We start from the raw sequence: 14315 nt of genomic DNA on the forward strand, positions 1-14315 counted from the left end.
GAACACACAATCTACCCTGGTATCTCAAAACACCATCACCACCAATTTTAAAAGACAATACCTTTTGTTGACCCACATCTTTCTTGATCTGTATCAAGATGGGATCTTCAACCTGCTTCTCTTTGACTTCTGTACAAAGGGAAGATTTAGCTATCTCATGAACAACCACTCCTCCATCCTCGAAAACCAAAAGTTGCATTTTTAGATTTGCAAGTCGGTGAATACCCTTCACCATCTCCCTCTTTTATTTACCCATATGAGAAAGACTACCCATAGATAACTTGCTGAGGGCGTCGGCTACCATATTCGCCTTACCCGAATAATAGTGCAGGCTCATGTCATAGTCTTTCAAAAGTTCCAACCACCGCCTCTGCATGAGATTTAATTCTTTCTGCAAGAAAACATAGCATAAACTCTTGTGGTTAGTAAATATATCGTGTACCCCATACAAATAGTACCGTCAGATCTTAAGTTAAAAAACCATAATTGCTAACTCCAAGTCATGAGCAGGGGAGTTCCGCTCATGCACCTTCAACTGCCTAGATGCATAAGCTAATAACTTACCGTGTTATATAAGAACACATCCAAGTCCCACTCGGGACGCATCAAAATATACAACAAAACCTTTTGTTCCCTCCGGAAGAGTCAGAATAGGAGCACTAGTCAACTTGTCTTTCAACTTCTCAAAACTATTCTCACAAGAGTCAGACCACAAGAACTTCACCTTTTTCAGAGTCAACTTAGTAAGTGGTGCAGCTATGGAAGAAAAATTCTTGATGAATCTTCTGTAATAACACGCCAAACCCAAAAAGCTTCGAATGTCGGTTGGAGTTGTGGGTCTGGGCCATTTTCTCACTGCCTCAATCTTTTGGGGATCAACCTTAATCCATTCACTAGACATAATATGCCCCAAGAACGCAATATCATTCAACCAGAGTTCATACTTGGAAAATTTTGCATACAACTTATGATATTTAAGGGTCTGAAGGATGATTTAGAGGTGATTGGCATGGTCCTCCTTGCTCTTAGAATATACCAAAATGTCATCAATGAATACAATGCCAAACAGATCCAAAAACTAATGGAAAACCCTATTCATTAGATCCATGAAAGATACAGGGGCGTTAGTCAACTTGAAGGACATAACTAAGAATTCATAATGGCCGTATTTGGTTGAAAAGCTGTTTTGGGAATATCTGACTCTCTAACTTTCAACTGGTGATATCCCGAATGAAGGTCTATCTTTGAAAAAAATTTAGCACCCTAAAGTTGATCAAAAAGATCATTAATCCTAGAAAGCGGATACTTATTTTTGATAGTGAGCTTGTTTAACTGGCGGTAATCTATGCACATACGCAGGGAACCATCTTTATTTTGCACGAAAAGTATAGGTGCACCCAGGGAGACACACTGGGGGGGATAAAACCTTTATCTAAAAGTTCTGCTAGCTGTTCTTTCAACTTCTTTAGCTCTGCAGGAGCCATACTACATGGCAGAATAGAAATAGGACGGGTATCCGGCAATAAATCAATACAAAAGTCTATCTCCCTATTAGGTGGTATTCCTGGGAGATCATCTGGAAAGACTTCCAGAAATTTATTCACTATGGGGACAGACTGAAGAGGGAAACTTTCAGCACTAAAATCTTTAACCCGAATAAGATGATACAAGCAACCTTAGGAAATAAGTTTATGGGCCCTGATATAAGATATGAACTGCCCTTTAGGTGCTAGAGAATGTCCCTCCCATTTTATCACAGACTCATTCGAAAAAGAAAAGGTGACTCTTCGGGTCCTACAATTCAAGGTGGCATAGCACGAATGGAGCTAGTCCATCCCTAAGATGGCATCAAAATTAACCATATCAAGTTCTATGAGATCTGCCTTAGTATCTCGGCTGAAAATAGACACAACACAATTTCTATATACCCTCCTAGCCACAACAGAATCTCCCACTGGGGTGGAAACCAAAAAAGATTCAGTAATCACATCAGGCTCAAACCCAAAACTAACAGCCATGTATGGGGTCACATAAGACAAGATAGACCTAGGATCAAGTAATACATACATATCACAAGAAAAGATTTGCAACATACCAGTGACTATATCTGGTGAGGCCTCTTTCTCCTGCAGTTGGTGAAAGCATACAGCCAGTTTTGACCATTTCTGGTGGCTGAAGTGGCACCCTTCTGAGGCGGTGGTGCAGATGAATTCCCCTGCGAATTGGCTCCTCCTACATTACTCTTTCCTACCGGATAGTCTCTCTAGATATGACCTGGATGGCCACATGAATAAAATACCAAAGAGGCAAACTGAAATCTCCCTGGATGATTCCTCCTATATCTCCCACAGCACAGATAGGACTGAGAGGTCTGGGCTATATTTCCCTGTGACTGCGTACCCTGCATCCTCAGCCCTTGACTAGACTAAAAATTTTGGGTGCGCTGCTCAGCTGTGGGTCTGGACACTAGAGCACTAGCTGCCGACTGTGCATTACCCCAATTCTTTTGTTTTTGACATTTGCCGCCCTAATTACCACTCTGTTGCTGACTATGACTCTGGTCTGTCGCCTGGCTCTCTTTGCCTGTCTGTCCTTTTTCCTAGATTTAGGTATCTTCTTCTTCTTCTCTTCAACTTGCTGCATGTGGACTGACATTCTAGCAAAGTCCATATCCCTGTTCAGCATAGCTCCATGACACTCAAGCACCAGATCATCTGAAAGGCCAGAAGCAAACTTCCTCATTCGGGCCCTCATACTACTAGTCATCTCAGGAGCATAACGGGCTAGCTTTTTAAACTTTAAAGTATATTCCTAAACACTCATATTACCCTGCTTAAGGTTCATGAACTCCTCTGCTTTATATTCCCTCAGCTCCAGAGAAAAGAATCAGTCAAGAAAAGCTTCCACGAACTCGTCCTAAACTGTGGGCTCAGTACTGTCACTCTTCGTATCTTCCCACTCATTATACTATTGGTTCAATACATCCTTTATATGGTATGCTGCTAGCTCAACAACCTCTACCTAATCAACATGCATTACTTTGAAAATCTTCTCTATTTCGTCTACGAACTCCTGCGGGTTCTCTTCTACTTTAGCACCAGAGAACTTGGGCGGGTTCATTCTCATAAACTGGCCCACTCTTGTAACTTCAGAAGTAACAGATGAAGACCCAGTATCCTCCAAACTCCAAGTATGTGCGTCTACTAGCTATACCAGCATATGAATAGACTGTCTAAATTCAGCATTAGAAACCTCTCCTTCATGAAACTGAGTGTGATTGGCCCCCGTTCGAGGAGCTCTATGAGGACTGGTCGGTATAGGAGGTACTCCCAGAGTAGGAACAGGTTCTGGTGTATGATCTCTATTATGGGTTCGCATCCCATGGGTGGGATGGAATTCATCATCCTGAGCATTAACGTTGGTGCGATGGGGAGGCATCGCTGGTTTTCTGAAAAGAAAGAGGTCATTGATTAGGGGACAGATTAAACTCTAAAGCACGAACTAAATCACAAAGAAAAGAAACATTATTAAATGCCTAGTAGCCTCCTGCTTATAAGTGTGGCGCGCTACAACCCATAAACAAAACTCTACCCGACGTGATTTCACAGACACCCTGGGACCATGAACCATACTCTGATACCAAATTTGTCACGACTCAAATGATGGTCTGGCCATGACGGACATCCCGAACCATGAAGTCCCAGAACGCCCTTCTCTATTTGGTAATCATTGACAACATTCATATAATAAAAGAAAATGCGGAAACATAATCTTCTATGGAATTATGGTTAATTCTAAATTCAACACAAGTATGGAAACTGTAAATCAACTACATCTAAATAACATCTGGCTCAGTCTGCAAAATTTCTACTACATGAAAATCTAACAACTGTCTGAAACTGGGACAAGGCCCCTAGTAGACCAAAACTGAAATAAGTGACATAATTTGAAAAGACACGCCTTCTGGAATAGAGAAGGATCACCACTGCACAATCAGATCAGCTGTCTGAATTATCTACTATTTATCTGGACCCCTAGACAGAGTCTTAAAACTTGAGAGGTAGGGGGAGGGGGGGTCAATATAGATGTACTAGTACGCAGAGCATATCCAAAATAATCATTTATTATTCAAAATATATGAGAGAAATTTAAAATAGTTCATAAGTATATCATATAATAAAAATTCACATAGGCACTTTAAAGACTCTGTAAAAATCATCTCAACTCTGAGAAATTTGTGTTACTTCTGCGCTAGGTGGTATACCCTACGAATCTAAAAAATTCCATAGGCTATATGGAAACTGCCATTAACTCAGCAGCGAAGCCCCCAACCAAGTGTGCTACAAGGGTTGGAGTCTCTGCATCTACTACGCCACACGGCCGTCGCCAGCGTACAATGATAATCTACCAGTATTGGCAAATACAGTTTTAGGCTAAGAGTTGCTTAAACTCGCCCCTTCTTCTGGTAACCACCTAACCCTCTTTAAGCCCATTTTTAAAACTCTATCAAAACATACAGTCTCTGAAAACATGCTCTGAAAACATAATCTGTTATGGCATAAATATCGTATCATCATACCATTGACTTACAAGTCACATCTTTTAGCCATTATTAGTCTATCGTAAATCTCTATTTTCAAAACACATGTTTTAGGACCACCATTTTAGTAATTCAATTCAAAGAAAATCCTTCTCAAACCTCATGTAAACACATGCAAGGAGCTCATCTTTGTCAAGAATTTTAGTAGTACAATACAAGGTGGTCATGTCAAAATTCTCAATTCACATGCAATTCTTTCTCTTGAACACAAGAACACATTTATATCAAGAAACACCCTCTCAACAATTTCAAATCATGCTCAAATGCTATAATATTGCAAAAACATCTTTAAAATCACAAAACCATAATCTTTAATTCAATACACGAGAGGGAGTTCATAATTTATGCTCTCAACAATCTTAAATCTCAAATTCCATACATATACGTATACAAGTAAATCAATTTAGCGGATAGGACCACAAGGTCAAAAAAATAGTAACATTAAAACATTCGGAGTACGTAATTTAGAATATAGATTCCAAAACCCCTTTGAAATTCACGCATAAAAATCTAAAAATCATGCTCTAATGGTTTTAAGCCCATGTATTTTTTTTAGGATAAACCCCACGTACCTCTATCTAGAAATTTAAAGGATGCTTCTTGATGCCCATGACTTGGGGATTCCAAATCTTCAATTTGTTTTGAAAACCCACGGTTGAATCTTGATTTATTTGGATTATCAATATGGAACCCTAGAGAGTGTTCTTGAATATTTTTGGTGAATGTATGAGTAATATGCTCAATTGGGATTGAAATATCGTGTTTGGACTGATAAGGATGTGGGAAAATACCCAATATACCCTTAATGAGACCAGTATTAAAATATAACTGGGAGCCTGATTTCATGGGTCACCGCGATGCACCACTATCGCGGTGGCTCATTGGAAATTGATGAATGGGAATTTGGTCCACTTCGCGACACGCCACCATCGCGGAGTTCCACTGGAAATTGACCATCGTTATTTACACCCTCTCCGCGATGCGCCAAGGACAGGAATGATGGTGTTTTACAACTAGGACTTAAATCAACCATAACTCCTTCACCGAGTGTTCGTTTTGGAAGCATCTTATGTCAACGGAAAACTTATTCAATCATGTACGAAATGAAAAGTTGAAATCGAAGGGATTCCACCGAGAAAAAAAGTATAAATCATTCTAGAAGCCAATGCTTGATATTTTAGGGACAAAATTTAGCTAAGAAAAACTTCGGGGCATTATAGAAGGTTTCTCAAGTTGCCAATTATTGTTGGAATCGATCCAGCCATGTTTTTTGCAGAAAGATCAAGGTCTAATAAGCTACTTAAGTTCCCAAAATCATTTGGAATTCTCCCTTTTATCTTGCAACCGTTGGCGTAAGATTTTATAAGAGATGTTGAAAAGTTCCCTATGGAGACTGGAAGCATGCTGCTCAGAGGAATTAAAGATAAACAGTTGTTAAATTTTTGCAATTGGTTAAGGAAGTTAGGAAGCTTAACGAAGAGTCACTGGTTAAATTGTTTTCTATCATGTTTAGGAACTGTAGATGAGTTTGTTGTATGAAAGATCTAGAATAGTAAGTTCAGAACAATTGGATATGGAATGAGGAATAGTCCCAACAAGATTGGTTATGTAACCCATAAAAATTCTTTCAATGTTGAGTAAGAGAGAACCTAAGTTTGGTGGGAGGCTTCCTCATAGATTGTTGAGTGAAAGATCAATTATTCTCAGCCCTGATATGTTGAAGATCTCCATTGTAAGTGGACCACTAAAATTATTAAGACCAAGCAGAAGTTCCTCCAACTCAATGAGATTGCTCATCTCTTTGGGTATTCCACCAGGAAACACAAGGACAAAAAAGAATAGTAGTGAGTTAACTAACATAAGTTGTACCTTCTTCTATCACTTTGATTACGTACCAGTAAACCTATTTTCGTCAAGATATAAAATTTGCATCTTGGTTAAGTTGCCAATCTCTCGTGATAAGAATCCACTAAGATCGTTCCTCGGCAGTGACAAAATTTGCAGCGATGAGATATTGAATATGGAGATCGGGACAGAGCTGGTAATCTGGTTTTTCTCCATGGCTAACTCTACGAAATTAACAATATTTCCAATTTCTTGTGGAATTATCCCTGCCGTTAATGTGTAATAAAATAATTGTGATGTAATAAGATACAATAGTGCTAGTATTCATAAGATGGAACATACCAGTGAAATGGTTAGCTCCGATAACTAATATCTGCAAGTTACTCAATCTTCCAATTTCACTTTGTATTGGTCCATCAAACTCATTTTCCGATAAAGACAAAATTTGAAGTTTGTGAACAATTTGATAAGCTCGTAGGCATATGACCGCGAAGCTTGTTTTTGGATAGATGAAGCCCTTTGAGTATTGGTAGACCATAGCATAGACCGTTGGGAAGATATCGTGATAAACTATTGCTTGTAAATGCAATGACTTCAGTTGTTGAGATATTTAAAATTGAGAATGGTATAGAACCCGTAAGATGATTAGCTTGTATGCTTAACAACTTCATGTTATGAAGATTGCCAATCCCTTCTGGAATGTTTCCTTGAAGTGAATTAAAAGTTATATGTAAAGTCTCCAACCTCGAGGCATTCGAGAATGACAGTGGAATGGACCCTATGATCTTGTTACCCCTTAAGTTTAATTCTCTAAGGTTTATAAGACTTCCAATTACTTTTGGAATTTGACCATCTAAGGAATTGAAGTTCAGATTTAAAGTCTCAAGTGTGGACATATTAGAAAATGAAGTAGGGATGGAACCAGTGAAACTATTATTCCTAAGATTTAGAAATTGAAGTTGGTGTAAAAATCCAAACCAAGAAGGAACCTTTCCGCTGAAGTTGTTGACACTTAACATAAGAAACTTAAGCCGACGCAAGTATGCCATTTCTTGAGGCAAATTTCCATGGAAATTGTTGCTTCCCAAGTCGAGAGAAACGAGAAACGTGAGGTTTCCAAATTCCCGGGGAATCCTGCCTTCAAGAGCCATGTTAGAAAGATTCAAGGACTTCACTCACTGGTGGTAGGATCCATAAGTGATTCCAACCTAATGACAAACAGACGTAGCTGGAGACCAACTTTCACCCAAGAAGTTAAACGGGTCCGAAATGATTTGGGATTTCAAAGAGAGAAGAGCTAATTGGTCAGTGGTAATATTGGTTTGGGTCATGGCCGAACTATCCATAAGCAAGAAGAGTGTTGGGAGAAAAAATGTGAAGGCTTTTTCCATTATTGCAAAAATTAGTAGGTATGCTCTATAACATGTGGTTTTGAGACTTTAAATAGGAATGAGGCCTCCCTTTTGGTCATATCAATACTAATACCACAAAATCAACCAAGTCTTTCACATCTCAATCAGAATTATAAATATGGTGGAAAAATGTTCTCTATTCAGCAAAGACTTGGCAAGTCAACCAAGTCTTGCTTTAGTTTTTTGTGTGCTTAATTCTTTGGAAATAGTTTTGCTTTCATAATTTGTAGAATTGTGTGGTGAAGAGTAGTGCCAATAATAGTCAAATCTTGTTATTTGGTTGCTCCAAACACTAATGTCTAATGTCAATAGAATTGAGGAATTAAATCAACTCATTGGTGTAACTGGTCAAGTTGTTGTGATATCAGCAGAAGGTCACTAGTTCGAGCCGTGGAAATGGCCTCTTGCAAAAATGCAGGGTATGGCTACGTACGATAGATCCTTATGATCCAACCCTTTCCTAGATCGGACGCATAGTAGGAGCTTAGTGCACCAGGCTGCCCTTTTATTGGCATTAAAACAAGCAGTTGCATTGAAATTAATAAAGTTCCATGGAGTCCATAGTTGCATAAAAGGAATCAAAGTTATGGTTGCAGAGTGTTGAGGCACTTCTTCGATGGTCCTTATATGCCTGTCGAAGTGCACTGAAGAATTCATGATTTATATATATTTTAGGGTGTTTAGAGGAAGTACAAAATAAGGATTGATTTTGCATAAGGGAAAGGTGCGATAAATACATCTAATGAAAGTTATTAGCGGGAATAAATATCCATTTTAACAAAGAGTGCTAAAACTTTTACTGACATTAGTTAATTGGCATTGGATCCAATATCGCTATAGACTTTAGGACACTTATAAAGAGTGCTAAACGGCAATTGTCTGTAATAATATTGCTTCTAAAACAGAACTAAGCTATTGCCTTAAAAAATCATTTTGGTACTGAAAAGGATATTTGTTACTATTTATTTTGTATAATAATTATATTTATAGTCCATTTGGGTTCCTGAAAGAACTTTGCGGTGTTGAAACTGATTTTATAACTAAATAATAGTGTCTTTGAATAAAAGTGTTGAAATTGATGATAACCCGTTAATGTATTTGATAAAATACCTTTTCTATTAAAATAGTCAAAAAGCTCTCAAAGCTATTTAAATATTCCATACTCTAAATATCACATAAATCAAGAGCTTTTTCACTACTATATTTTCTTGTTTTATTGATTTTGATATGCTTATCTGAGTTCAGATATATCGAAAACAACATTTCTACTTTTCTAGTAAAAGGGATAAACCCAAATACACATTACCATTCCAAATCCCCCTCCCCCATGTAGGATTACACTAAGGAGTCGTTTGGTTAGTAAATAAGTTATTCAAAGTTTAATTATATCAAGATTAATTATGTCACACTCAAGGAGAAATAAAAATAATACTACACTCGCGAGATAATTAATCAGGGGATGAGTTATCCATGTTTTTTTTATCTCAATCAATCATGAAATAAACTCATACTAAAATTAATCCCGAAATCCTTTATCCCTATTGTGACATTGTTGTTATAATAGAGTGACCAAGAGTGCAATCATACTTTAATTTGTTAAATATTTCCTCCGATCACTTTTACTTGTTGTTATTTTTCTAATTAAATTTCTATTTTTATTTATCACTTTTGATATAAAAGAAAAGACAAAAAATTATTCTTATTTACCCTTAACATTAAATTTTTATTCTGTAAATAACTTTCAAGACAATACTCTATACATCAATTAATATGAACAGTACGATATAATAATCATATCAATAATTGTTTGGGATTAGAAAATTAATTTGTAATTACCTAAATCTCAAGAGGCTTAAATGAACATCTACGACAAAGAAAAAAAAGGAAAAATAATATAAACGTACATCTTAACTTATCATATTCATACAGAATTTCCACCCTTACAAAACAGTTATAAAAACTTCATTTAATTATGTATCTCTATTTAATATATCGGGAGCTAATTATGTATCTCGACAGATTCAAAATCGAAAAAATGTATTTGGAGCTAATTATGTATCTTTACAACGAAAAAATAATTTTTTGTTGGATATATGGGGAGCTAGTTATGTATCTCAATGGATTCAAAATAAATTTTTTTAGAAATTATGAAAAATGTAGGGATTTTCTGTAATCAAGCTACAAACTATTGGGATTTAGGTCATTTGAATGAAAAAAGAAAAAGGAAGAAATATAGATGTAGCTGGAGACCAGCTTTCATCCAAGAAGTGAGAGGGGCTTGAAATGATTTGGGATTTCAAAGCGAGAAGAGCCAATTGATTAGTAGTACTGTTGGTTTGGGTCATGGCTGATATAGTGAAGCAACAAGAGTATTATTAGGAGAAAAGAACTGAAGGCTTTCTCCATAAGTACAAATATTAGGAAGAAAATACTATGGTTAATAACCTGTTGTTTTGAGACTTAAAATAACAATGAGGTCTCCCTTTTGGTTTTCATGATTTATTCAACATGTCATATCGACACTAATACCACAAAGACTTGTAAATATGGTGCAAAATTCCTCAAATCAGCCAAAGACTTATTATTATTAAACCGCTAGTTCGCTAGTCATCACATAACCTCTAGCTATTCGCCTAAACATTATCCTTATTCACGGGATAACAATTAAGCACTATTCATTTAATAGTCAACATCTAACATCAAGTCTAGGTTCATCATTAGACCAAAACCGTCATTTATCAACCATTCATTATTATCAACTATTCATCCTATTTTTGTTAATCATTACTAGACAACACATTACTACTTGTCGCCACACCATCTTTTATTAATTGACATTATTGATTAACTAACCATCGTTAGCTACCATGTTCCAACTAAGCAAGATAGATTCATTAACGAATACATTAGCTTCCTAGCCATCAAGTGCAATAGTCAACTAATAGACAACTAGTTACCACATAGCTTAACCGTCTAACAAGAAGAACAACCATAAGATCACATTTCAGCTACAATCACATCATCTATAATGGTAAATAATCATGAACGTACCAAACCAATGCATGCCATCACCAGTAATCAATTAGTGGAATAATAAGCATCATACCGCATCTTTCTCCGTCCCATACCGGAGAGATGTGTATACAAACATATACATATTCATATTCATAAATCGTAATAACATCATTCACAATGATAAACACTTCTTGGATATTTAATCAGTACCATAACACGGCCCTTGGCCCATTAATTTATCCGGAATAATAACAACATCATAATCATGGCCGTAGGCCCATATACATTTCCGAAACTCATATCAATAATCATATGTATAAGTCATAGCATACCTATAATCATCTCACATATAGGAGGCATAATATCAATAAATATGTTATCGTCTCTCACACAAGAGGCATCTCACATCTAAGAGGCATAATATAGATAGACGTGTAATTGTCTATAGAATATCATATATAAATAGGTCATACGTCAAGACAACGAGGAATATCGCTTCTCTAAGCCAATTTAAATATCTAAAAGGACCATAATCTCTATAGGTCCAACAATCATGACTAAAGAAAATAGCAACTCTATAGGCCAAATATCAAGTTTAACAGGAAATAGCATCTCTATAGGCCAATCATCAAGTCTAAGAGAAAATAGCATCTCTATAGGCCAATCATCAAGTCTAAGAGGAAATAACACCTCTATAGGCCACATAATGAATCTAGGAGGAATATCATCTCTAAATGCCTAATATCATTTCCACAAGTAGTATCATAACCATAACTCAAAAGCCACAATCTTAAAACATCAATACAAGTTACCAAGTTTTGAAGTATCCTTATTCTAAGGTTTACTAGCTTCATCTAAGTCTAACATCCGCAACTAAGTCCACAAGACTTAACATAAGCTTAGGCCTAAGTGGGCCGAACGATTCCACTTCTAATCCATAATTTCTATAATTAGGCATACTATGCCCCAAACTAGGCTAACGTATCTAGTTCATCTTCTAGATGTCAAGAAATCCATATTAAAGCCTAAGATAGTAACTTCGACTAGAAACAAGGATACTCAAGTCAACTCTACCAAACTTACAGTTCCAAAACTATCACACTAGCCCAATAAGGCTAAATATACAAATCATGCTTCAAATGCTGAAACCATATTCCATGCATAGCATTATATCATTCCATGCTACAAATTTACCCAAACAAGGGAGAAGGTAATAGGATTCTACAAGGGTATTAAATGATTCAACCAACGGGTTAAAACCCACATATAATCCCAAAGTTATATATGTTATATATATATATATATATATATATATATATATATATATATATTCAATACTAAGTCATTCTATCCAATGTCAATCTTAACATTCATATTCACACGCAATATATATCATACATCATCCATGAAGAAGAGTAGACAGAAGCCTACCTCAAGGCTAAACTGCAAAATCACACTTCAAGCACCACATGCTTGTCTTCACTTCACAATCCCCAAAATGCCATCACACTATCAAAAATATAATCTACTCATAAATACGAGTCTAACGATACCCATATTGCACTACTGTGTTTCGGGTCCAAAACCGACACCAAAAACCCCAAAGTGGGTCCCACATATGGAAATCGTGTTTCCAAGGTCAACCTAATGCTCATACATCACCAAGGAATCATAATCCTCAATAAATTGGTGAAAACAAACAAAATTTGGGGCTAAATCAAGCCCTAAGCTAAATTAGGGTTTTGGGTCAAGAACTAAGAAATTCACCAATAAAGTGATAAAATCTTACCTTAATCCGGATGATAATCATGATAAAAGATGTTTATCAAGCTCCCTAGACATCCATAAGACTCAAATTTGAGTTATCATACCCATTTAGGGTTTTAGGCTCTCAAAAATGACTGAAAATGGTGGAAAACGCAGCCTATAGGGTGCTTAAATATCCCTACCAGCTTTGGAGATCGGCAGTCGCTATCTGGGCTACCAGCAAAGTCAAAAACTTATTTTTGACCCTCAGAACTCATTCGGAATACAAAATATATGATCTAAAAGTTAAATTTGAGTGTAAACCACATTTTAAATTCATTGGAATCATCAAAACTTTCGTCTGAGATCGTTTCGGCGAAAAGTAAGGCCCACACCTATCGTTTCATTTTTCATTAATTTCGCTTAATAGCTCAAAATGAGCTCGGGTGTATTGCAACCCGAACCAAAGGTCTACCCAAACTAAAATCGATATTCCGAATCTACTGGCGTAGTTAGAATTTGCATCCGAGATTGTTTCGCTGAAGTTTTCACTCGATGGACATTTAGAACCAGTAAAGACTTCTAAACAGGGAATTGACTCTAAAATCCAAATGAATTGTCCAGTAACTGAACCGTCAGTCCTAGCTAGTCATAAATGACTTGGGGCAGCTATGGAGAAGCTCAAACGGTGAAGATAAGCATAAATATGGAAAATAACCTGAAGGGTCATTACAACATCCATTACTAAAAGGACTTTCATCTCCGAAAGTCAATGGATAGAAAGAATCTCAAAAGATCGAAAGGATGAGGTACTGGGCTCGCATGCTCAAAGAACGACTTCCCAGGTAGCCTCAACGGAGAGAAAATACTTCTAAGGGATTTTGCCACAAGTATCCCTTTTTCAATAAGCACTCTCATTCTACTTCTAAAATAGCCAACTCAATTTAACCGCTAACTAGCCTCCAACTGAGTTGGAAAGGCTGATGTACGCATATCTGAATCACATCATGCTGATTGCATCTCTATATCCATATAAATCAACAAGGGCTCATCCAAGACAAAATCAAACCAAGACATAAGTCATAAAACCAACTCCAAACCCAAAAATAACATTCCTTAACAATTTTACAAATGCTCTCAACTCCAAACCAGGAGAAAAATCACCTAAGTCTCATTGACTCCATCACATCATAGAGAAATCAAGAACTAAAGCTGACCCCCTGAAAGTCCTTAAGGCAAACATGGAAATAAGCCCATAAAGAATTATCTGGGCATACAAATGGAGATAATCAAGAAATGCAATCCACACCAATGCTGCAACCAGTATGAATGAAAATCAAACTTAAATTTCAAAATTCAAGGTATAACTACTTATGACTGAATATTTTGCTCCGGGATGTTCTACCAATCGAGAATAAAGGCATAGTAAATCCAACTCGGGTATATTACTCCCACTGAGTAAATCATCCAAAATTCTCAAAGAAAACTGAATCTCGAGGTCAAAACTGAAATAACCAATATGGGGCCCATGGGATACCATCTGAACACTTATAAAGTATAATCCAACCAACGTCAAGAACACCGAATAGACAACCATAGAGTAGGCTCAACCAACCTATAAATGAAATCTGAACAAAGACAAGTCTAAAATAACTGTTGCTTGCAGGCTCTACAACACCAAGCTGAAATCTCAATAC

The 14315-nt window shown here is 36.7% G+C and overlaps 1 protein-coding gene across 1 annotated transcript; it reads right to left on the reverse strand.

Annotated features, from left to right (window-relative positions):
- Window positions 1-5814: 5814 nt before the first annotated feature.
- On the reverse strand, window positions 5815-7596 carry LOC107869148 (probable leucine-rich repeat receptor-like protein kinase At1g35710). The gene is made up of 4 exons (XM_047411520.1): window positions 7435-7596; window positions 6788-7037; window positions 6496-6711; window positions 5815-5993 (listed from the first exon to the last, which is right to left on the reverse strand). The coding sequence occupies exons 1-4, from the start codon at window positions 7594-7596 to the stop codon at window positions 5815-5817; spliced, it is 807 nt and encodes a 268-aa protein (XP_047267476.1).
- Window positions 7597-14315: the final 6719 nt, after the last annotated feature.

Source organism: Capsicum annuum, chromosome 4 (assembly GCF_002878395.1).
Source record: "Capsicum annuum cultivar UCD-10X-F1 chromosome 4, UCD10Xv1.1, whole genome shotgun sequence".
NCBI lineage: Eukaryota > Viridiplantae > Streptophyta > Magnoliopsida > Solanales > Solanaceae > Capsicum > Capsicum annuum.

Bases quoted from the DNA above. Each gene is read 5' to 3' on its own strand.
- LOC107869148 (XM_047411520.1), bottom strand. From the start codon at position 7,596: ATGGCTCTTGAAGGCAGGATTCCCCGGGAATTTGGAAACCTCACGTTT. The intron at 7,038-7,434 runs GTTCCTTCTTGG...CAACAACTGAAG, and splicing joins TCAACAACTTCAGCGGAAAG to TCATTGCATTTACAAGCAAT. The intron at 6,712-6,787 runs GTATGTTCCATC...CATTAACGGCAG, and splicing joins CGGAGCTAACCATTTCACTG to GGATAATTCCACAAGAAATT.